General features: G+C 43.0%; 1 protein-coding gene across 2 annotated transcripts in view; it reads left to right on the top strand.

Annotated features, from left to right (window-relative positions):
* The window catches only part of LOC100534815 (DELTA-actitoxin-Aeq1c-like), a 52,983-nt gene extending 31,562 nt beyond the window's left edge, over nt 1–21,421 (top strand). Inside the window, exons 3-5 of one of the 2 annotated variants that reach the window (XM_087241990.1) lie at nt 19,079–19,220; nt 20,175–20,288; nt 20,774–21,416. In XM_087241990.1, coding sequence (XP_087098116.1) covers nt 20,182–20,288; nt 20,774–21,200 — 534 coding nt within the window. In that variant the 5' untranslated portion in view covers nt 19,079–19,220; nt 20,175–20,181 and the 3' untranslated portion in view covers nt 21,201–21,416. Of the gene's footprint in view, nt 1–19,078; nt 19,221–20,174; nt 20,289–20,773 lie in introns of those variants that run through there. The other variant, NM_001386552.2, reaches the window with a different exon arrangement.
* Nucleotides 21,422–22,373: the final 952 nt, after the last annotated feature.

Genomic DNA, 22,373 nt, shown 5'->3' with positions numbered 1-22,373 from the left:
AAAGGAAAACATATCTATTTTACATTTTTGCTGAATTAATTCATATACGAAATCTGCCCCGATTTGGTGATGGCCAAAAGAGCCAACAGACAAAAAGCAGAATAATATACTGCTGACTTGATCTTTTCAACTTTAGTTGCTATTTTAATGACCTAAAAATCCTAAATGTGAAATGTATAACTGAACTATAAACCCAGCAGAATTAAGAGATAATAAAATATAGAAAGAAATACTCATTACTCATACCCATAAATGCACACACATATTAGAGTTTTTTTTTAATAGAAATATTTATTCAGCAAATCAGTTTTACAAAAACAATTAACTAAAATGATATTAAAATATTTTTACATGTTACCAATGATTTATAATTCAAATAATTCAAAACCTGTATAATGTCAGTAATAATGCAGTTTTGCCATCACAGAATATATTATTAAAACAGATTCTGCAAGCATCGTGCAAACGAATGTGCACAATTGTGCATAATAGAGCACAAAGACGGCCGGTCTCATGTGTCCCTCCTCTCACACACACTCAGGACTCATGTACAGTGACAGAGACTGAGTAAAAAGCTGTGTGGTGGCCTTTTAAACTGTCAACCCATGATTTAGGATCAGTCTGAAGAAAGGAAAGGACTCTGCTCTCTTTAAGGCCATGGCCTGTCACACCACACACTCCGCAGAGATATTCATACTCTTAAACACTTGCACAAGCTGCAATGGGAGCGACAGCCGAGAGGAAAGTGGGAACAGGGTCAGAAATCCATAACCAGACTCGCACCAGTCCGTTCGTGCCGTCGCTCCGCATTCATCTGCTGTCGAAAGAGAAGTGTCACACTTTTGATCTCCTCGTCCACTGAGCACAACGCTTAATTGCACTGGTGGGAGTCTGGGAGGAATCGAACAAAATGTGCACGTTTGCACACACGCGTAGGCTTCATGCCCTCGGTCGACACCGGGATGAAGCGTGTACGTGTTGGAGATGACAAGACAGGAAGGCAATAAGACTTATAATTGATTCTAAGCCACTCTGGAACTCAGAAGTCAAATACAAAACACACACAACTTACAGTAATCAGCACACACACACACTCTCACACCTGTCCTGAATTCCCCATAGAGTCCCAGGCCCTTCTATTGAACGGCTGCGTGTTTACAGAGAAAGGCTTCCCATTGGTTTTCTGATCAATGGGATTATATTTCTTATAACGGAGGGATGAGAGGATGTGTCTGCGGAGGAAAAGTGGCCGAATGAATGAGGGATGAAGGAGCAGAGAGGCATGAGAGAACATATAAGGTGAGGAAATATCGCTCGTATGCACGCTGACTGGAGTGCGAGACAAGAGAGTATTGATTTAGCTTCCTCTCCTCACTTTCCTTTTCGTTTCTTTTCACTCAACGCTTTTTTCTTTTCTCATTATTGGAGCATTTTTCATCCTTTCTGACAGTGCTGTCATCATTTACTCACCCGCTCAGGGATTCAGGCACCAGGAGGTGACTACAATTATAAAAAAGGACAACAACAATGTATTTTAATCTAATTTTTAGAAATATATAAAAGAACATTCTGTAAAATTAAGGAAGAGTTGATTAAAAAAACGTGTTGGTGTTTAGCCATGGGTGTGCATTATTTTGAATAATTCAACAGAAGCGAGTTAATTATTCTGTTAGCACAAAAGATATTGCTCATTTGTCAGGGTTTTTGTATTCAAACAGCTCTTGTGTGTAGGATTAGTTTGTTACACATCTCATGCAGAGCTCACTCAGAGCTTTCCTTTGGCTTAGTCCCAGATTTATCAGTGGTTGCCACAGTGGAATGAACCACCAATTACTCTGGCATACATTTTTTGAGGCGGATACTGTTGGAATGTTTAGCCAATTCCATGCATGTTCAGTACTAAAAGGTCAGGAGAGGGTTTTCTTTAATGTCAAAAATGTAATATATTAAATACAAATGCATAATTCGAGGACAGAGCTCTGGGTTTTGTTACCCTAATGCAATACAATAATTACATTCAGGAGGTTCGCAACCAACCTCACATTTCTCTGACTCTAGCATATATATATATATACAACTGATATTAGCAGGTGGAAATTTGGTGTAATGTCACTTATCAGTCATTCTATACTCCTTTGGCTACTGTACCCAAACATACTTCCTCTTTCTGCATCTCCAATATATTTCACAACTTCTACAAGCATTCAGCTCCTTGTGACATGTCTAGACTTCTTATTAGACAGAAGTCTGGAGCACTACATTTACTCTTATTCGGCTATTTCTCTCTTGTCAGCAGTTCCTTTCAAGATGTATGCAGCACAATAAGAAAGAAGTTGTATGCTTGGTTAATATATGGTATCATACAAAATAAAAAGATTAATTAATCTGTTGTTAGTCTAAACATTTTTTCTAATAAAAAATAAAGACCCTAAGATAAAAAACTTAATTACTTTTTCCCCACAATTACCTTCCAGCCGCAACCCTGCACTAACTTATAAACCCCCAGTGCTGGGAAACATCCATATATTCTCTCATTCACACACACTCATACAGTTCATTTAGTTCATTCAATTCACCTATAGCTTATTTATATACTGGACTGTGGGGGAAACGTTCGAGGTTACAGAAGTAACCCTTCGTTCCCCGAGGAGGGGAACGGAAGTGCCATGAATGGGAGGATTCGGATCAGAAGCCGCTTATCTGGAGAGTATTGAACGGGCCAATGAATGAAATTAATTGGCAGCGTAAGCTTGCGCAGGTGTGCGACATCTGCAATTATCTCAGCATATAAGCACACCTGAAGCCAGCAGACGCCATCCTTTTAAGCTGAAGAGACTTTCAAACAGCTAAGGGACAGTCATTATGGCGACGGAATATGGCACTTCCGTTCCCCTCCTCGGGGAACGAAGGGTTACTTCTGTAACCTCGAACGTTCCCCTTCGGTTGGGGAACTTCAGTGCCATGAATGGGAGAATATGGAAAGCGCCATAATGACTGCACCTTACCAACACCCCCGATGAGGAGATAGTCAAGCAAGCGTGACGCACCCACATCATGGGGGGCGCGGTCCTCCAACGTGTCCCTGGCCCTAATTTATCCTACTTCAACAGAAGTTTTACGGATTTAGATATATTTTTTGGGAAGTCGTGAGCATCTAGATAATTCTAGGAATACGACAGTACGTTGGGAAGCGTGCAATCCCGATAGGGAGGACGCTGCGGAGGCCATCCGTTACCCAAGGGGGGGATAGATGGCAGAATTTACCTATGGACTAGCCCTAAAAAGGGGGAGTACGCATAGCAAAGAGTGGTTAGCGGAGAGGGAAGACACGGGTCCGCCCAGGGGGGGGACTTAACCGTGGCGAAATAAGCATATGGGATCGCCTAGTGGGGATCACGCATAGCAGGCACCTATACCCAAAACGCGGGCTGACCAGCGGGCAGACCTACAACGTAGTGGGCCAGCAAGTGACTCCTCCGCTGAGTCAGTGCTGGGGGCCACGGAGGAATCTGCAGGGCTCACCTGACGGGGAACTTTACTGACAGATAAAAAAGGCGCACGTACCTCCGTGTTAGGGAGAATGGCGCAGCAAGCGTGTTTCAACACCCTACCGAGTTGTCTCCTCAATCACCAAAGGGTTACCTAATACCCTTGAGGAAACCGGCTCCACTCGCAGATTGTAAAACCTTGCAAATGTGTTGGGTGTCGCCCAGCCCGCAGCTCTACAGATGTCTGTTAGAGAGGCGCCGCGTGCACGCGCCCAAGAGGATGCAACGCTCCGAGTGGAGTGTGCACGTACTCCCGGGGGACACGGCTGACCTCGACTCGAATAAGCGAGTGAAATGGCATCCACAATCCAGTGGGATAATCTTTGTTTCGATACGGCACTTCCCTGCTGCCGACCGCCATAACAGACAAAGAGCTGCTCAGATGATCTAAAATTCTGAGTACGGTCCACATAAATGCGCAGAGCGCGAACTGGACAAAGTAAAGAAAGGGCTGGGTCTGCCTCCTCCGGGGGCAGCGCTTGCAGGTTCACTACCTGAACTCTAAAGGGGGTGGTAGGAACCTTGGGCACATAACCGGGGCGGGGTCTCAGGATAACGTGAGAGTAATCCGGCCCGAATTCCAGGCACGAGTCACTGACCGAAAATGCCTCCAGGTCCCCGACCCTCTTGATGGAGGCCAACGCAACCAGCAGAGCTGTCTTCAGGGACAGAAATCTTAGAGATACTGATTCGAGTGGCTCAAAGGGATCGGATCGCAGACTCGTGAGAACGAGGGCGAGATCCCAAGAGGGCATGAGAGGGGGGCGAGATGGATTAATTCGCCTAGCACCCCTAAGGAACTGGATGACCAGGTTATGCTTTCCCACGGTGCCGCCAGCTACCGCGCTATGATAAGCGGAGATGGCGGCCACGTAAACCTTGAGAGTGGAGGGCGACAGCCTGCTGTCCAACTTCTCTTGAAGGAATGAGAGCACAACACTAATCTGGCAATTTCGGGGGTCTTCTCTGCGAGAGACGCACCATTCAGTGAATAGACTCCACTTCAGGGCGTAGGCGCGCCTCGTGGAGGGGGCTCTAGCCTGAGTGATGGTATTAACCACCGCAGTCGGTAGGTTACCTAAGTCTTCCTCGCGTCTAGGGACCACACGTGGAGGTTCCAAAGATCGGGGCGAGGGTGCCAGATGGTGCCCTGTCCCTGAGAGAGTAGGTCCTCTCTCAAAGGGATCCGCCAGGGGAGGGCCGTCGCGAGGAGTGAGAGCTCTGATATCCAGGTCCGGTTGGGCCAAAGGGGCGCAACTAGCAGAACCTGTTCCTCGTCCTCCCTGACCTTGCACAGAAACTGCGCGAGCAGGCTCACTGGGGGAAACGCATACTTGCGCATGCCCCGAGGCCAGCTGTGGGCCAGTGCATCCGTGCCGAGAGAGCCCTCGGTCAGGGAAAAAAACAACTGGCAGTGAGCGTTCTCGGGGGAAGCAAACAGATCGATCTGGGCCTCCCCGAATCGCGCCCATATCAGCTGAACAGACTCGGGGTGGAGTCTCCATTCTCCAGGGCGTAACAGCTGTCGTGAGAGCGCATCGGCTGCACGATTGAACGTGCCTGGGACGTGAATGGCGCGCAGCGATTTCAGCCGCGGGTGACTCCAGAGGAGCAGACGGCGGGCGAGCTGAGACATGCGGCGAGAGCGCATACCCCCCATGCGGTTGATATACGCCGCCGCCGCCGTACTGTCCGTCCTGACCAGCACGTGTTGCCGCTCCAGCACCGGTAAAAAGCGGTGGAGAGCGAGGAACACTGCCAACAGCTCTAGGCGATTGATATGCCAATGCAGCTGGGCACCCTTCCAGAGGCCCGCAGCCGCATGCCCGCGACACACGGCCCCCCAACCCGTGTTGGAAGCGTCTGTTGAAACAACAACATGGCTGGACGCCTGTCCTAGAGGCACACCGGCCTGTAGGAACGAGGGGTCGTTCCAAGGGCTGAGGGCGCGGCGACACAGCGCAGTAACCGAGACCCGGTGTGTGCCCGCGTGCCATGCGCGTCTGGGGACCCGATCGTGAAGCCAGTGCTGAAGTGGTCTCATATGGAGCAACCCTAGCGGCGTGACGGCGGCTGCGGATGCCATATGCCCCAGGAGCCTCTGAAAGAACTTCAGTGGGACCACTAGTTTGCTGTCGAGCTCCCTCAGACAGTTCAGCAACAGGCGAGCGCGTTCCTCGGAGAGGTGCGCTACCATGGTGATCGAGTCCAGCTCCATCCCGAGAAAAGAAATCCTCTGCACGGGGACGAGTTTGCTCTTTTCTTGGTTGAACTGAAGCCCCAGTAGGCGGAGATGCCGAAGCACCTCGTCCCTGTGCATAATCAATTGCTCCCGCGAGTGGGCTAAAATCAGCCAGTCGTCGAGATAATTGAGTATGCGAATGCCCGCGAGCCGAAGGGGCGCTAGGGCACCCTCCGCGAGTTTGGTGAAGACCCGCGGAGACAGAGAGAGCCCGAAGGGGAGGACCTTGTACTGCCACGCTCGACCCTCGAACGCAAACCGCAGAAATTGGCGGTGGCGTGGAAGAATGGAGACATGGAAATACGCGTCCTTCAGGTCTATGGCTGCAAACCAATCCCGAGGACGAACGCATTGGAGAATGCGCCTCTGCGTGAGCATTCTGAACGGCAGCTTGTGCAGACAGCGGTTCAAAACGCGCAGATCTAGGATTGGCCGTGACCCACCGCTCTTTTTGGGTACGATGAAGTATGGGCTGTAAAACCCACTCTCCATCTCGGCTGGAGGAACCGGCTCGATTGCACCCTTCGCCAGGAGGGCAGCAATCTCCTCTCGCAAGACAGGGGCGGACAGGGGGTTGACCCTGGAGAAATACACGCCCGTAAACTTGGGGGGCCGTTTCGCGAACTGAATCGCGTAACCGAGTCTGATTGTGCGTATGAGCCACCGCGAGGGGCTGGCCCGCGCTAACCAGGCAGGCAGAGCCCTCGCTAATGGAGTCATCGCTACAATCGCTGACGTACCAGCGGTGGGGCAGCGCGGAGTGGGTGTGCTGATCCGGGAAGCACGAGGGTCCCGCGGAAAAGCTGGAGGAGAGCGATTCGCTCTGGCTCCGCACCCTGACTCCGGAGAGGGGGCTGGAGGGCTGAGGGAAGGGAGACCGTCCCCCCAGCGCTCGTGAGCCACTGGCGAAGCACGTAGAGTCTGCGAGCCGGAAGGCAGCGCGTCCCGGACTGGCAGAACTCGTGCAGTCACATCCGGGGAAGGGAAAAAGTGCTCTTTTACTGATGTTTTGGTGGCACTGAAAAGTACCGTTGTTATCGGGGCCCCGCCCTCCAGCGGGGAAAGAGCAAGTTTCCTCTTCTCCGGATGGCCTGTCTCAGGGACGCTTCGCGGTCCGTTTACCGGACTTAACGGCGCCCTGGGCAGGAGGGGCTGCCTGCTTTCGAGGTGAACGCCGCGCCCGCTTGGCCGGAGGCGCAGGCGGGGGCGGGGCAGCACTCGTTGGCGGGCGCCCTCGGCGAGGAACAGCGGAGGTGGATGGCTCGGCGGGCGGAGCGGGCTTACGGCCACGCCGATAGATGACATTGCCCATCGCATCCGACTGCTCTTTCACCGCCTTGAATTCCTGGGTGAATTCACCGACGGTGTCGCCGAACAGGCCAGCCTGGGATATGGGCGAGTCAAGAAAGCGAACTTTGTCAACGTCGCGCATATCGGCCAGGTTTAGCCAGAGGTGGCGTTCCTGAACCACAAGTGTGGACATCGTCCTCCCCAGCGCACACGCGGCGGACTTAGTAGTCCGAAGAGCATAGTCGGTCGCGGTGCGCAGCTCATGTAATAATCTTGGGTTGGACCCGCCCTCGTGCAGCTCGGCCAGCGCCTGCGCTTGGTAGCGCTGGTAGGTGGCCATCGCGTGCAAAGCAAAAGCAGCCTGGCCCGCAGCCTTATAAGCTCTGGCTCCGAGGGAGGCAGACAACCTACAGGCTTTGGACGGGAGGCGGGGCAAACCCCGCCACGTAGAGGCGCCGCGCGGACAAAGATTGACCGCGATAGCGCGCTCCACTGACGGGATCGCCTCATACCCCCTGGCAGCTCCGCCGTCAAGGGCGGTGAGGGCGGAGGCACTCGCAGCACGGGCAGAGAAAGGTGCCCTCCAGGACTGCGTGAGCCTACTGTGCACTTCCGGGAAGAAGGGGACGAGAGGCTTCGAAGGCTTCGCCTTCTGGTCCTCTACGTAGCACCCATCTAGTCGGTCCGGCCGCGGAGCTGGGGGATAAACCATCTCCAACCCCACGGCCGAAGCAGCCCGGGAAAGCACGGCTAACATGTCCGCTTCAGGATCCGATTTGACAGCGCTCACCTGCCCGGAGGGGGCGAGCGGGTCCGGATCTTCGTCGGACAGTGAAAGCCCACCCTCCGATGCCGCGGAGGACATCTGATCTCCGGTGTCAGCGAGTGTGAGAGCTACCATCTGGTTAGACGGATCACTCTCACCACCCGAAGCTTGGATGGAGCGCCGTGAGGAGCGAGAGGTCCGCGAGCCCGTGGGCGGCGGATTAGCTCCCGCTGAAACCCTCAGATCTGCCCGAGCGCCCGCTGCTTTTTTAGAACAGGAGGCAACTGGGGTGGCTCGCTCTCTTGCGAAAGTTAGCCGCGATCTTAGCTGTGCAACGGTCATGGCATCGCAATGACGACATGAACCGCCCGCGAGCACCGCATTAACATGCTGGACCCCCAAACATGCAATGCAGTGATCGTGTCCATCATCCGGAGACAGGAAACCCCCGCATCCAGAAACGCACAGTCGGAGCGCCATCCTGAAAAGGACGTGCTGCACGACTGTGTTGCTCTTTTAGGAAAGTTGCAACTATACGCACCGCTCTGGAGGACCGGACCCAAAGAACCGCAGGCAAGGGAGTAACCCAGCTCGACCGTCTGCCACCGCGAAGACCCACTCTGGACCGGGAGAAACGCTCGTTCGCTCTGAAGTGCTGATCAGCAAGAGGAACCCTCATCGACTCACTCAGAAAGGATCTGAAGCGAAAAGGATGGCGTCTGCTGGCTTCAGGTGTGCTTATATGCTGAGATAATTGCAGATGTCGCACACCTGCGCAAGCTTACGCTGCCAATTAATTTCATTCATTGGCCCGTTCAATACTCTCCAGATAAGCGGCTTCTGATCCGAATCCTCCCATTCATGGCACTGAAGTTCCCCAACCGAAGGGGAACTGGAGAGCCCGGAGGAAACCCACATGTACATGGGGAGAACATGCATACTCCACACAGAAATGCCAACTGGCCCAGCTGGGACTCAAATAGGTGACCTTCTTGCTGTGATGCATCAGTGCTAACCACTGAGCCATCATGCCAGCCCTCATGCAGAGCTTATGTGGTTAATTCCATAACTTAATTTTAAAGCTAATAATAGTCTTGAGCAATGATTGCAGACTAATGAAGTTGAGCGAGAGAGAAATTAAGCGTATTTGTATTGTGTTTGACTGCCTTGAGCTCTGACTAATGCAGTTATAAATGCCTTTTTTAGAGAGAGAGATTTTATTTATTTATTTATTTAATTCTATTGGTTTTGATTAGGTGTTGTAGACTGTAATTTAAAATAACTAAAATCATTTTGCTTGGGAAATACCTGCTTCGAACTACTTTTTGTTTTCTCGGAAACAACTTTTCAAATGTTCATCAACCAATAAAATCACTTTTTTCAAATTAAAAACACTTTAAAACAATTTTGCAGTGGCAGCAGTTGGACAAAACATCTGCTGCCTCAAGTATTACTATCTTATTTTAATTTTTTAATACAAATATATAAAAAATAATATTATTATTTTTATTATTTGAAGACAGAGTACAATTCATGATGTCCACTTTATATTAAAAAATGATTCCATCCATCCGTTTTCCTTCAGCTTAGTCCCTGATTTATTAGGGCTTTCCACAGCGGAATGAACCACCAACTATTCGAGCATATGTTTTACACAGCGCATGCCCTTTCAGCTGCAACCCAGTGCTGGGAAACTCTTGCATTTAAGTTTATTGAATTTACCTACGCCATGTGTTTTTGGACTATGGTGGATCCACAGAAATTCATACAAATTCACGTGAACATGGGGAGAACATGCAAACTCCTAAAAGAAATGCCAATTGGGATTCAAACCAGGGATTTTTTTGCTGTGAGGTGAAAGTGCTAACCACTAAGCCACCATGCCACCCAATGAAATCATTCTCAACAGTTAATTGGTAATCACTGATTTATTTGAATCAGTCAGAAAGATTAATGAAACAGCTGCGTGATTTTTAACTAAACACTTTGTGAATCATTCAAAGCTGTTACTTTGTTTCTAACAGACTGAATAGTGAGTCATGTGTCAGTTGGGTAGTGCATTATCTGAATTCTGAAAATGAAATAAATAACTGTGGAATCATTCCCAGACAGTTCACGCACTGTTCAACAAGATGAATTTGCAGATTTGGTTTCAGCTGAGTCACTGTCACTTCATCCAACGCCTCTTATGTTCTACATTTTTCTAAATTTTCTGTTACAAGAAGCTGCTTCAGATGATTCAGTATGTTCAGGGAATGGAGAAAATAATTCATACTGATTTACAATCCATAAAGACCATTTTACAAATAGTTTGATTGAGTCTTTGAAATGAAGCTCAAAAAGAGACTGCACTTGGAGTAAACTATTGCTGTTTTTTTCTATGTACTGTATACTGTTAAACTGTTAAAAGTATGAGACACATTTTTTAACATGTGTTCAAACCACGTATATATTTTATCAAGTCATATATATATATATATATATATATATATATATATATATATATATATATATATATATATATATATATATATTAGGGATGTAACGGTATTGTAAATACCGTCATACCGCAATATTAATTTTTTTCGATATTACCGTAGTCGCATGACTCGGTAAAAATATAGGTCTTCTGAGAAAATTTGCTCAGGCGAATGAAGCGAACGGGAGGTAGCGAAAACTACAATTCCCATCAGCCTATGCTTGACCATCATCCCTTGCGGTCTGTTGTCGCTACAGATCCAGTAATGCGGAAATGGAGTGTGCTGCTAGAAGCTGGGATGAAAAAGAGCTGGAAAACTCTAAAGCGGGTGTTGTCGCCGCGCACGTACTGAATAGCGGTGTTGTCGCGCGAGTTCTTATCAGCTGTGTTGTCGCGCGAGTTCTTATCAGCTGTGTTGTCACGCGCGTACTGAAAAGCGGTGTTGTCGCGCGCGTACTGAATAGCGGTGTTGTCGTGCGAGTTCTTATAAGCTGTGTTGTCGCGCGCGTACTGAATAGCGGTGTTGTCGCGCGCGTACTGAATAGCGGTGTTGTCAGCACACTGTTCAGATTGATGCAGACATGAGACCTCTATCTCACTCATGGTTTGTCCTCTCAAGTGGGGGAAAGACAATGCACAACGTTACCCACTGCTGTCAACCTGGGCCAAGTCATATCTCTCTTGTCCCAGAAACCTCAGTCCCAAATGAGAGGGTTTTTTCTGTTGCAGGGGACATTGTAAATACCCAGAGATACCAGCTTTTACCAGATTATATTTATATGATAATTTTCCTTTAAACCCATCTCTATCTAAGTGAGTGAGTGATTAAATGTTGAATGTGATGAGTTTTCAACAATACTAAATTGAAACTTTATTTTTTTACATGGTTTAATATTTTTTTGTTATTAAAATTGAAGTTCCTGTTTCAAAGCTTACAGATAGATGGCTAATTTGTATGTCATTGACACTTTTGGCACTTTTTTGGAGTATTTTCATAAGTTTAGTTTTTTCCTGTAATGAAATTCTGATACCGTTACATCCCTAATATATATACATATAATATATATATTAGGGATGTAACGGTATCAGAATTTCACGGTACGGTAATACCTCGGTATGAAAGTCACGGTACGGTATTTATTGAATCATTTATATATATATATATATTTATATTGAATCATTTATATATATTTCCCCCACAGTCCAAAGTTAAAAACCTAAAATGGCCGTATGAGTTTGTGAGAGTAAGAGAGTGTATGGGTGTTTCCCAGTACTGGATTGCAGCTGGTGGGGCATTTGCTGCATATGCTGGAATAGTTGATGCTTTATTCTGCTGTGGCAACCCCTGAAATAGAAACTAGGTTGAAGGAAAATAAATTAATTTTGTTGATTTCCAGTAAAACCATGAAATAGTAACAAGACCTTATGACAAAAAGGTAATTTTAGTTAATTACCTTATGTAATTAACTAAAACTGTTTAAAATGTATAGTATAAACCAAATTCCTCAAAAGTTGGGACATTTTTTAAATCAAGAATATGCACTACTCATTCTGCCTAAATACAAAACCTCAGATGCTCAGCAATCAGTGGTCATCATTATGTGTTTCTCCGTATCGTGATCATCCATGCATTTTCAATGGGACACCAATCTGGCCAGAAACCGGTCAAACACATCCATTCTGCCTACAAAACCAAGCTGCTGTAGCACATGAGAATGAGGCTTGGTTTAATAACCATAGACTTAGACTCTATAACCATAACTATAACCATAGACTCTGAATGGTCTCTTTAAACTTTGGGACTAAAATCTCAATCTCTGTTTTACCCAGAAACAAGCTAAAATATAAACTCCTCTAAGCCCAGCACACATCTCCATTGTTCTTGATGATCTGAGATCTGAGCCTGGAGAATTAGCATGCATTACTTTGGCACACAGCTGGTGTACAGTTTTCTCCATCAACAAGTGGCATTTCTTGATGCAGCAGCAGACTTAATTAAGCTTTTTTTCTGTAGCTCTCCTGAGCTCATGTGGCTTTATTCAACAACACATCATAGCTATTTTTCATGCTTTGTCATCTGAGGTTCAAAGGTGGAGCACATTCAGCCGAGGTCTCCTGCCTTTCTCTATACAAATTGAGATTTCACTGGATTTTCACTGGAAAAAAACTATATTTAAGGCCATCAAATCTGGGTTGTAGAATGGTAGATGACATTAAAATAGTAGTAAAAATATTGTTAAAATACCAAAAAAAGTTAATTAATTTTTGTTTTTAGCCTATGATATCAAATTGTAAGAGGTTCAGAAAGCATAATGCAACATTTTACCTATTGGCAGAATCGTTTTAAGAATTCATACCAATAACTTGGTACTAATTTATATCCATGTCAAAAGAGATAATCTCCAAAATTTAGACCTTTTTGGTTTTCTTTTTAAACACAAGAAGATAATCTAAAGAAAACTGGAAACCTGTTGACCCATAGTATTTGATTTTATATACTATGAAAGTCAATAGTTTAAGATTTTCAGCTTTCTTCAAAATATCTTCTTTTAAGACCACTTGAGGGTGAGTAAATAGTGAGTAAATGTACATTTTTATGTGAAATATCTCTTTAAGCCCAGTGACAGCCGTAGTCTGTCAATGTACAGAAAGAAAAAATCTACTTGGTTTTCAGCTAGACACCTCCTATATATTTTAAGATGAAAGAAATGCCTTGAATGACATGAAGGAAATAGATAATAAAATAAATTTCCTTTTGGGTAAACTGCCGCTTTAAGTAAAGTTTTAGTGTTTACTTTACAAATGCTGTTAAGGACAGCATAATAGCCACGGCAGCACAAAGGACCTGTCCTCCTGACAAACCAAAAGGAGCAACACTGACAGAAGAACAAAAGGAAGAGACGAATGGGATGGAAACAATGGTATGATAACTGCCCTGGCTTTAAAGAATAGAGACTAGAGCCAATTTTTGGGGTGCAATCAGAGGTAGCGCAGCCAAAACATGACAGAAAGAGAGAACGAGAAGACAAACAGGAACCGCAAAAGACATTTTTAAAGATGAATGGAATGAGGCACATGGGGACTTGTGGGAGCAAGACAACAAAAATGAAAGACAGGCAAAGATGAAAAAAAAAACTGTTGTCCCAAATATGACAACTAAACTATAAACAGTCAACATGAGTAAGCAGAACTATAACACGTCATTTCCCTATGAAAGAAAGAAGGGAAGAAAGAAACAAATAAAGAAAGAAAGAGGGATAATGTCTCATAGAGTGTCTGACTTAAGGAGGCAGAAAATGTTTGTTAGAAAAAAATTTGCATTGTATTGAATTAAACGGCTTCATTTCTGAAGCCACAGACACCACCAGAGATATAAATGTTTAATTACAGAACTTATAAAAAATTAAGACATATTGAAATCTCTCAGTGCAGCCTCACATCATAATTCACGGTGCATATTTTGCACATTAATCTTTCTAATGGCTACATCTCTGCATTTGGTTTATTCACACGAAATGCTGCAGTTTCCCCTCATTCATTATTCCTAAATATCTAAAATTCATACGATGACACATTTTACACATCAAAACTGTCAGAGAGTTTTCCCCGCTCTCAGCAGAATCATCGGCGTAAACCAGTTAGACCCCAAATTGTGCAAGTTGTTGAATATCCAATATAATTGTGTATACCTTCAAGGACAACACCATCTCCTCAGTCCTCTGTCTGTTTGACAAGCCAGTTTAAATAATTCCTGCAGGTTGCTGCCTCGCTCTCTCCACCTGGAGAGGACGCAAATATATTCATGTCGCACGCCGCCCTATTGATTCCCCGGCTGCACAGGAATTAAAGGGCACACCACACAAATCATCATTAAATAAATATTCACACATTTCCAGCCCCCAGACCACAGTACATCCGTGCGAAAACCCTCTTTATCTCGGCTAATTTGAATTTGGGGATGCGGTAACATGCCTGGTCAAATTAAAGCATCAGAGATACATGACACACACTAAACGCCCTCACACACACGCACCTCGAGTGCTCTCAAAATGTGATTAATGCCCGAGATTTGGTCCTTGAGGAGAATAAACAGAAAAACATTAGTCAGGCGTGAAACAACAAATACATAGCTTGAGCACCTGTCCTTTTTTCTATTACATTTTTCCTCTCATCTCCGCATCACTGTCTTTCTCTTCCCCTGCTGCGCCTTTCGTCTGCGGACTGGCAGCATATATAATCCCTCCGTAATGGACGTTTAATATTTACACGTTTGGTGTAATCACTTAAATGCCTGTTTTACCACGGCCTTGTTTGGGTAGTTGGAGGGCATCTGACAGCCTATTCATCACAAAGTGAGCGTGCGGAACCTCTCGCCCCCCTTAACAATCAATCAACCGACAACTCCAACCCCCTCACACACACACACGCACACGCACACGCACACACACTGCTGCAGATACAGCCTGTCTTACCAAGTATAATCACTTCTGTTTGCATAACCCCCCACCGCACACACACACACTCACACACAAACCACAGAACGATACCTATTAGTCCATCATCTGAAAGGCCCTACCTGTGAATAGCTCCATAGGCTCCAGGGATTAATCTTTAGCCCTTCAGACTCATGGCAGCTCTATGCATTTAGAAAGCCTCCATTGGCTCAGGTAATGGGATGTGGACTTTACACTGAAATACATCTAATCATAAGGTTAGCTTTTGATTTCCTTTGAAAGGATTCAGCCGATGCTGAATTACCTTGGCTGCTGGAGAGAATGCGAATCAAGCGTTTATTGGATGGCTTTGGTTGCACTCTTTCCAAAAATCGCTTTGAGCTTTTCTTGGTCACTGTATAAAGAGAGGGGAAATAAATCAATGGCTTTAGGGGGGCTGATATAAAGGGTCGTTTATGAACAGATTGATTTGAAAAAGTTTATATTAATGCATGTAAATATACCCATGCCGAATCTATAAATGAATTTAACAAGGAATAGAGAGTTCAAATCTGAAGGCTAAAAGAAAGAATTCATTTGCTCACTTTTGTGGTGATCTTAAAGGGATAGTTCATCCATAATGTATGTTCTTTCTTCATTTACTTAGCCTTCAGTTGTTCAAAACCTATTTGAGCTTGTTCCTTCTGTTAAACACAAAATAAGATATTTTGAAGAATGCTTGTAGCTGGTACGCATGTATCAACTTTTGTACACTATAAAAAAATGATATGATGAATTATATGCATATGTGTTTCGATCATTGCAACTTCATTTCTTCATTTTCTTGTCGGTTTAGTCCCTTTATTAATCCGGGGTCGCCACAGCAGAATGAACCGCCAACTTATGCAGCAAGTTTTTACGCAGCGGATGCCCTTCCAGCCGCAACCCATCTCTGGGAAACATCCACACACACATTCACACACACACTCATACAGTACAGACAATTTAGCCTACCCAATTCACCTGTACCACATGTCTTTGGACTGTAGGGGAAACCGGAGCACCTGGAGGAAAGCCCACGCGAAGGCAGGGAGAACATGCAAACTGCACACAGAAACACCAACTGAGCTGAGGTTCGAACCAGCGACCCAGCAACCTTCTTGCTGTGAGGCGACAGCACTACCTACTGCGCCACTGCCTCGCCTCATTGTAACTTATTAAACTAAATTAATCATGTTCTAATTTATTTTTTATAAGTTATGCAAGCTGTTTTAAGTCAGTTTAACATAATATGTTTAATGGACTCATAAGGTTAATTTGATTCAGCTGAAACATTTAAGGCAACCAGGACTTTTTGACAGTGTAGTAATTTTTATTCCTACTATGGATGGATGGGTGCCAACCACCAGCTATCTTCAAAATTTCCTATTTTGCATTCAACAGAAGAAAGGTTTAAAACATATATACAGTAAATTATGAAGTCATTTTCATATTTTTGTGAACTATTGTAAATACAGAAAACATTGATATTTTTAACAGTATCTCTTTTTACACAGGAAAAAGTCATCCTTGTGTGGAACAGTTAACGGAACTAATAGTGTATAAACTTCAATACTTTCAATAATGTTGAATAATCATTTCAAGTTCAGATGAAATGGTTGCAAGGTTTAGGTCATACAAAATACTGTAATTATTTCTGTATTACTATCTTTCTGTATCATACGGTCAATTATTTTGACCAAAATGCAGGAACTATTCCTTTACAGAAAGTAGCATCATTATACATATGCATAATTAATTCAATTTTTACAGAAGAAAAAAAAACATCTCTAGAAATGAAAAATGTTTCTTGGATTAATTAGATTAATGGAGTGAATAGGTGTATATATGCTGCCCCCTGTTGGAAAATTAATGAGGGTCTTGAATTTTTAGTCTGTATCCTAAATGTATTTCTGAAAAACATGCACACACAGTCTTGTCCGATGGAGTAGGTTTTTTTTTTGCGTTAAATTAAACACAATTATCATTATAAATCAACAATTTTAAATTAAAGGCATACATTATGTATGGCACACTTCCAAAGATATTGGGATCTCAATATGAAATGTTACTCCAAATGTATTTTGTTCAACTCCAGCAAAATCCATTGAATTTATCCAGTCTCAGACTCATAAATTATCTTTTTTAAAGTGTGCATAGAAGGTCTCTAGAGGTATTAAATATATCTCAATGTAATTTTAGGCTCTGCTCCTTAGAAAACTTTTCTTTTGGAGTCTTGAATTTTGAAGGCCACAGGGTTCAGACCCAGAAATACTGAATATTTTAGGTCCTTAAAAAAGGATATTCAAAAGAAAATGTGATATTGAAAAGTACAATCAGATATCTTTAAAGATAAAAAAAAGTTATTTATTACGGAAGGAAGATGTTAAAATTATTACACAGATGTACTTTTAATTTCCCAGTACTGAGTTATGGCTGGAAAGGCATTCGCTGCATAAAACATATGCCAGAATAGATGGTGGTTCATTCCCCTGTGGCGACCCCTGATAAAAAAGGGACTAAGCCGAAGGAAAATGAATAAATGAATAAAAAATGAATGAAAAAATGGTTTAAAAAGTATATTTATGACAAGTACGCTAATTAGCAAGTAAGTTGTTTTGCTAGAGTGACAAAACCTACTTAGCTTGTCGGCATCGTGCTTTCTGCACCTCACTAAAGCTAAGCAGGGCTCCACCTGGTTAGTACCTGGATGGGAGACCACATGGGAAACTAGGTTGCTGTCAGAAGAGGTGTTAGAGAGGCCAGCAGGGGGTGCTCAACCTCTGGTCTGTGTGGGTCCTAATACCCCAGTATAGTGATGCTGAACAGTGTCACTAAACATCTTGTCCACTGGCTAACGAAAGAGACATTAAAGCAAGGGCCTGACTCTCTGTGGTCATATAAAACATTGGATATCCTTCGGAAAGAGTAGGGATGGCCATCACGGCCTACTAACCATCCTCAGATCATAATTGGCTTCATCACTCTCCTCACTTCATCACGTCTCCTCTCCTGACTGCCCCCATTTTTGTCCAGAAAAGCCCTAAACATTTATTGAATAACTATTATTATTATTTATTACTAAATTTTTGGCGGTTCATTCCGCTGTGGCAATCCCTGATAAATAAAGGACTGAGCTAAAGGAAAACAAATGAATGAATAAATGACTTTTATTTAAAACTTTTAAGTAACTTTTAAGGATGTGAAGAGAATTTAATATCTATTTGAAATATTTCCATATTGCTCTAAATGTGCAAGTTATCCAATAGTATATTTACTTATTCATTCATTTTCTTTTCGGCTTAGTCTCTTTATTAATCCGGGGCCAACACAGCGGAAAAAAACACCAAATCTGCTGCTCCGCTGCTAGCGACCTTCTTGCTGTGAGGAGACAGCACTACCTACTGTACCACCGCATTTCCTCCCATAGTATTAATTACTCAAATTGTTGCTATTTTAAATGCCAATTTTGGCAACAGCTTGTCCCCTTAAACTCTCATTTTATGGAAAAATTACAGTGTAGACATTCTGCTAAATCTCTTCTTTTGTAATTTATGCCAGGGAAAAAATATTTAAAATTATTTGAAATATTTGCATTTTGCAAATTTTGGAAAACACAAAGATGTTCTGGTTGATTTGACACTGAATAACCCAGTAGAAATGCCTGTACATGCAATGGGACAATCTGAGTTTTGTCAGTGCTAAGGGTGCGGTTGTGTGATTTCACTTTTTCACTCTCTCTTGCTTCATCGGACCATGACATGTTCATTCCCACACTTGTCACTGTTGGGAAAAAGTTGCTCTAACACGCTATGATATGAAGTGCAGTGCAGACATTGCACAGGTATGTTTTAATCTCCCATGGCCCTTGCACCCTGTTATTAAGCCCTCTATATTTCCTTATTACTCTCTCCACAAAGGTTTTGGGTGTAGGAGGATTTACTTTTCATCATTAACTTCAATTTCAATATTTGCATTGGAACCAAGAAGACATTTCATAACAACATCATGGCATGTTATTAGTTTTAGCACGGAGACATTAATCTTCTTACATAAACATAAATCGGTTGGCGGGTTTAGTTTTTTGTCACCTACTAAATTCAAATTTTTATGATGGGGTCATTTGGGCAAAGTTTTCTGGCCGTCTGCCTATGAATTTCTGAATGGAGCTTTGTAGATGGAGATTTCTGAAAGCAATTAGTCAAAATAACTGTCAACTCCCATCAAACTCTACCACAAATATTTCTGCCTGTGTTTTTTTTTTCCTGCATGCATTGCAAGGGCAAGATAGGGACACGCCTGTGTTTGTCAAGCAGGTGTTTGTGTCTGCGAGTGTTTCTGTCATTCAACCACCACACTTTGTTCATCTGAAGCGGAGAAGCAGCAAACCCTAAATACTTCAGCAGCAGCATCAAACTAGCAGGTAACTGTCAGGTACTTATTAACTAGCTTGTGTTAAGCTTCACGCATGCTAAAAACATAAAGAGTATAAATGGTGAAAAGTCTTGTTGCTTGTGCTTGGCGGTGCATGTCTTAAATTCTCAGCTCACTGCATCACTGTTCGCCTCTGCTAACGGTTTAGTTCTCTGAGCCATATGGAGCTGCAAGTGTCTTGCCTATTCTGCCGTGTTGTCATGCCTGTTATCAGAGATCTTTTTAGGCTTTGCTAAAACTTTAGAACAAGGATCCTCAAGTATGTTCAATGAGATCAACTTTCCTACAGCATTTAGCTCTAACTCTAATCAAACACATCTATCTAGGTTGGAGCTAAACTCCCAAAGACCTTCTAGGGTGTAAGTTATGAGCAACCCTGCTTTAGAAAACACTCATCTGTTTACCTGCCCGCTCAGTCATGATTGGTGCGTAAATGTGTGATCAAATAAATTTGATACTACAGATATATTGTTAGTTAATGTGAATATATATTATTAAGTCTATGTGATTGCATGTATAATTAAAATTTGAAATGTCTGTGAATTCAAATGTGCAAATTACCCCATTGTATAAATTACTACAAATGTTGTTCTTTTAAATGTCAATGTTGGTAACATCTTGTCCTCTTAAACTTTCGATGTATGGAAAAATTGCAGCTTAGATATTCTGCTAAATCTCTTCCTTTGTGATCTATCCATGCCAGAGAAAATAATTTATTTGATGTTAGCCAGGGAGTAAATGATACCATTGTTTTTATAAACTTGCAACACAATCTCATGGCAATTTGTAACATTCTTCTAGGTCTAATTCTTACAAATCTGTATGTTTTCATTCATACATTGTAGTATGATTTTCTCCTCCCCAAATGACAGTTGGGTTTTAATAAGTTTAGTTTTCTACTTGTCATTTGTAAGTCTTTCTTCATGTTTTATGACTTCTACAGGAACAACATGAACATGCAGACTGCAGAGGCCGTGTCAGCGACCATAAACACCAACCGGAACTGTACTGTGGAGATCACCAATATTAGCTCCGCTTACTGTCTTATCAATCCAAAGTAAGAAAACAATTATACCTGAGCATGTGCAGATGCATTTCACATTCATATTATCATCATTTCACTTCCATTACACTTCTGAACCAAATATAAAAAGTGAATTAAGATCTTAAAATGTGTTTAGCGTCTGATAGATCCAGTGCAGTCTCATGGCAATTCGTAACTTTTTGATTTAGTGGCTAATTTGAATAAATTCATTCAATCTCATTCGTACAATTTAGTAAAATTTGCTTATCCCCCAAAGACCATTGGGTTTAGGGGTGGGTTTTGGTGCCATGCCTCTTTTAAAATGGTACATTTTCGTATGACTAAATGAATTAGTCGATAAACTGACAAAACGATCTAAAGTTTCTCCGTGAGATAAGGCTGGATTAATCCATTAAAGTTTTTTTTTAAGTGGTTATTGAAAGTAACCAGTCAAGTGATTGCAATTGTTTTTATTTATACTGTGTTACTGAGCAACATTAACCATGAACCTCTTTCAGAGTGTGTATGACCAGTGGGTTCAGCTTCCATCCTCCTCAACCCACCATCCGCACCGCCAAGACCGAGGTTTGCTCTTTCACCAAAGATGATAACACGGCCACTGGGGCTGTGGGCGTCTTGACCTACGACCTATTCCACATGCAGAACCACATGTGCACTGAGCGCATGGCCATTCTGTTCTCCGTCCCCTATGATTACCACCTCTACAAGAACGTTTTGGGCATAGGCATTTTTGAGAGCAGCCGGGAATGTGATAAAGCCCTGTACAAACACATGTATGAGGGAAAGGACTTCAGCCAGTTCACCCGGGTCGATGCAGGAGGATCTGGAGTCCTGCACAGGGGAAAGAAAGTCGACTTAAGAGTCACCATGTCAACTGTGGGCAAGGCTATTCTTAAGCTGGAGGTGTACGATAAGATGGGCTAAATAATAAGCAGATTTAGTATGGCATTAACAGAATATGTTTAGTTATTCATTTTGATGTGATACTTGCATAATCATATACAAAATCATATAGACATGCATGCCATTGTGCTTTCAAATACTTCAGTTACATTTTGATATCTGTTCATGGATTTATGCAGTCTGTTTTCATTATAATGTTTTTGCAAAAAAATTCTGAATAAAAAAATAAATCACTAATTTAATGTCGTGTTCGTTTAATTGTGTTTGCAATAATGTAATGTTATACATATAATGTACACTATATACATATAAAAATGAGTAATGAGTTGGCCATTTGGTATTTATCAATTACAGATAACGCAAATTCACATCTCATAAATTAATATTTAATGTAAGCAGACACCATACAAACATAAAAGTTCATGGATACACTACCAAAAATTGATGTTTTTCATGTATTTAATGTTTTAAATGCTATATTATCTCTACTACAAACCTAACAAATGTGCACATTTCACATATTATATACAGAAATAATTACATTTTCTGCAATATATTACTTAAAACTGCTAAAAAAGAAAAAGGTCAATAAAAGTTTGTCTGTTAAATGATCCAGTTGATAGAGCAGAAATCAAAGTCTCAAAATGCAATTCAAAAGCATGAATTAACAAGTTAAATCACAAGCTATGGGCAGCTATTAACAGATTCCTTTAAAGAGTGGAAATAAAACCTGTGTCCTTTTCTTTTACTAGTTTCATTCATTGAAATGCATAATATTACTCATCTTTACAGTTCAATGGCTTGTTTTTTCAAATAACAAACAATCAATTGGAAGCAACTAATGTAAACATGTAGATGTGGTCAAGAAAACAGCTGAAGTTCAAATTGAGCATCAGAATGGTGAAGAAAGTTAATTGAAGTGGCTTTAAAGGTTGCATGGTTGCTGCCTGTATTTGGAAAACTGTGTAATAAATACTGCCTAGGGCAGGGGTGTCCAAACTCGGTCCTGGAGGGCCGGTGTCCTGCTAAGTTTAGCTTCAACTTGCTTCAACACACCTGCCAGGAAGCTTTTAGTAAATCTAGTAAGCTTATTTAGCTGGTTCAGGTGTGTTTGATTGGGGTTGGAGCTAAACTCTCCAGGACACCGGCCCTCCGGGACCGAGTTTGGACACCCCTGGCCTAAGGTTTTAAAAC

The sequence above is a fragment of the Danio rerio genome, chromosome 3 (assembly GCF_052040795.2).
Source record: "Danio rerio strain M-AB ecotype USA chromosome 3, GRCz13ab, whole genome shotgun sequence".
Taxonomy (NCBI): domain Eukaryota; kingdom Metazoa; phylum Chordata; class Actinopteri; order Cypriniformes; family Danionidae; genus Danio; species Danio rerio.
The sequence above is the reverse complement of the archived record's forward strand: the minus strand, read 5'-3'. Positions and strand labels throughout refer to the sequence as shown.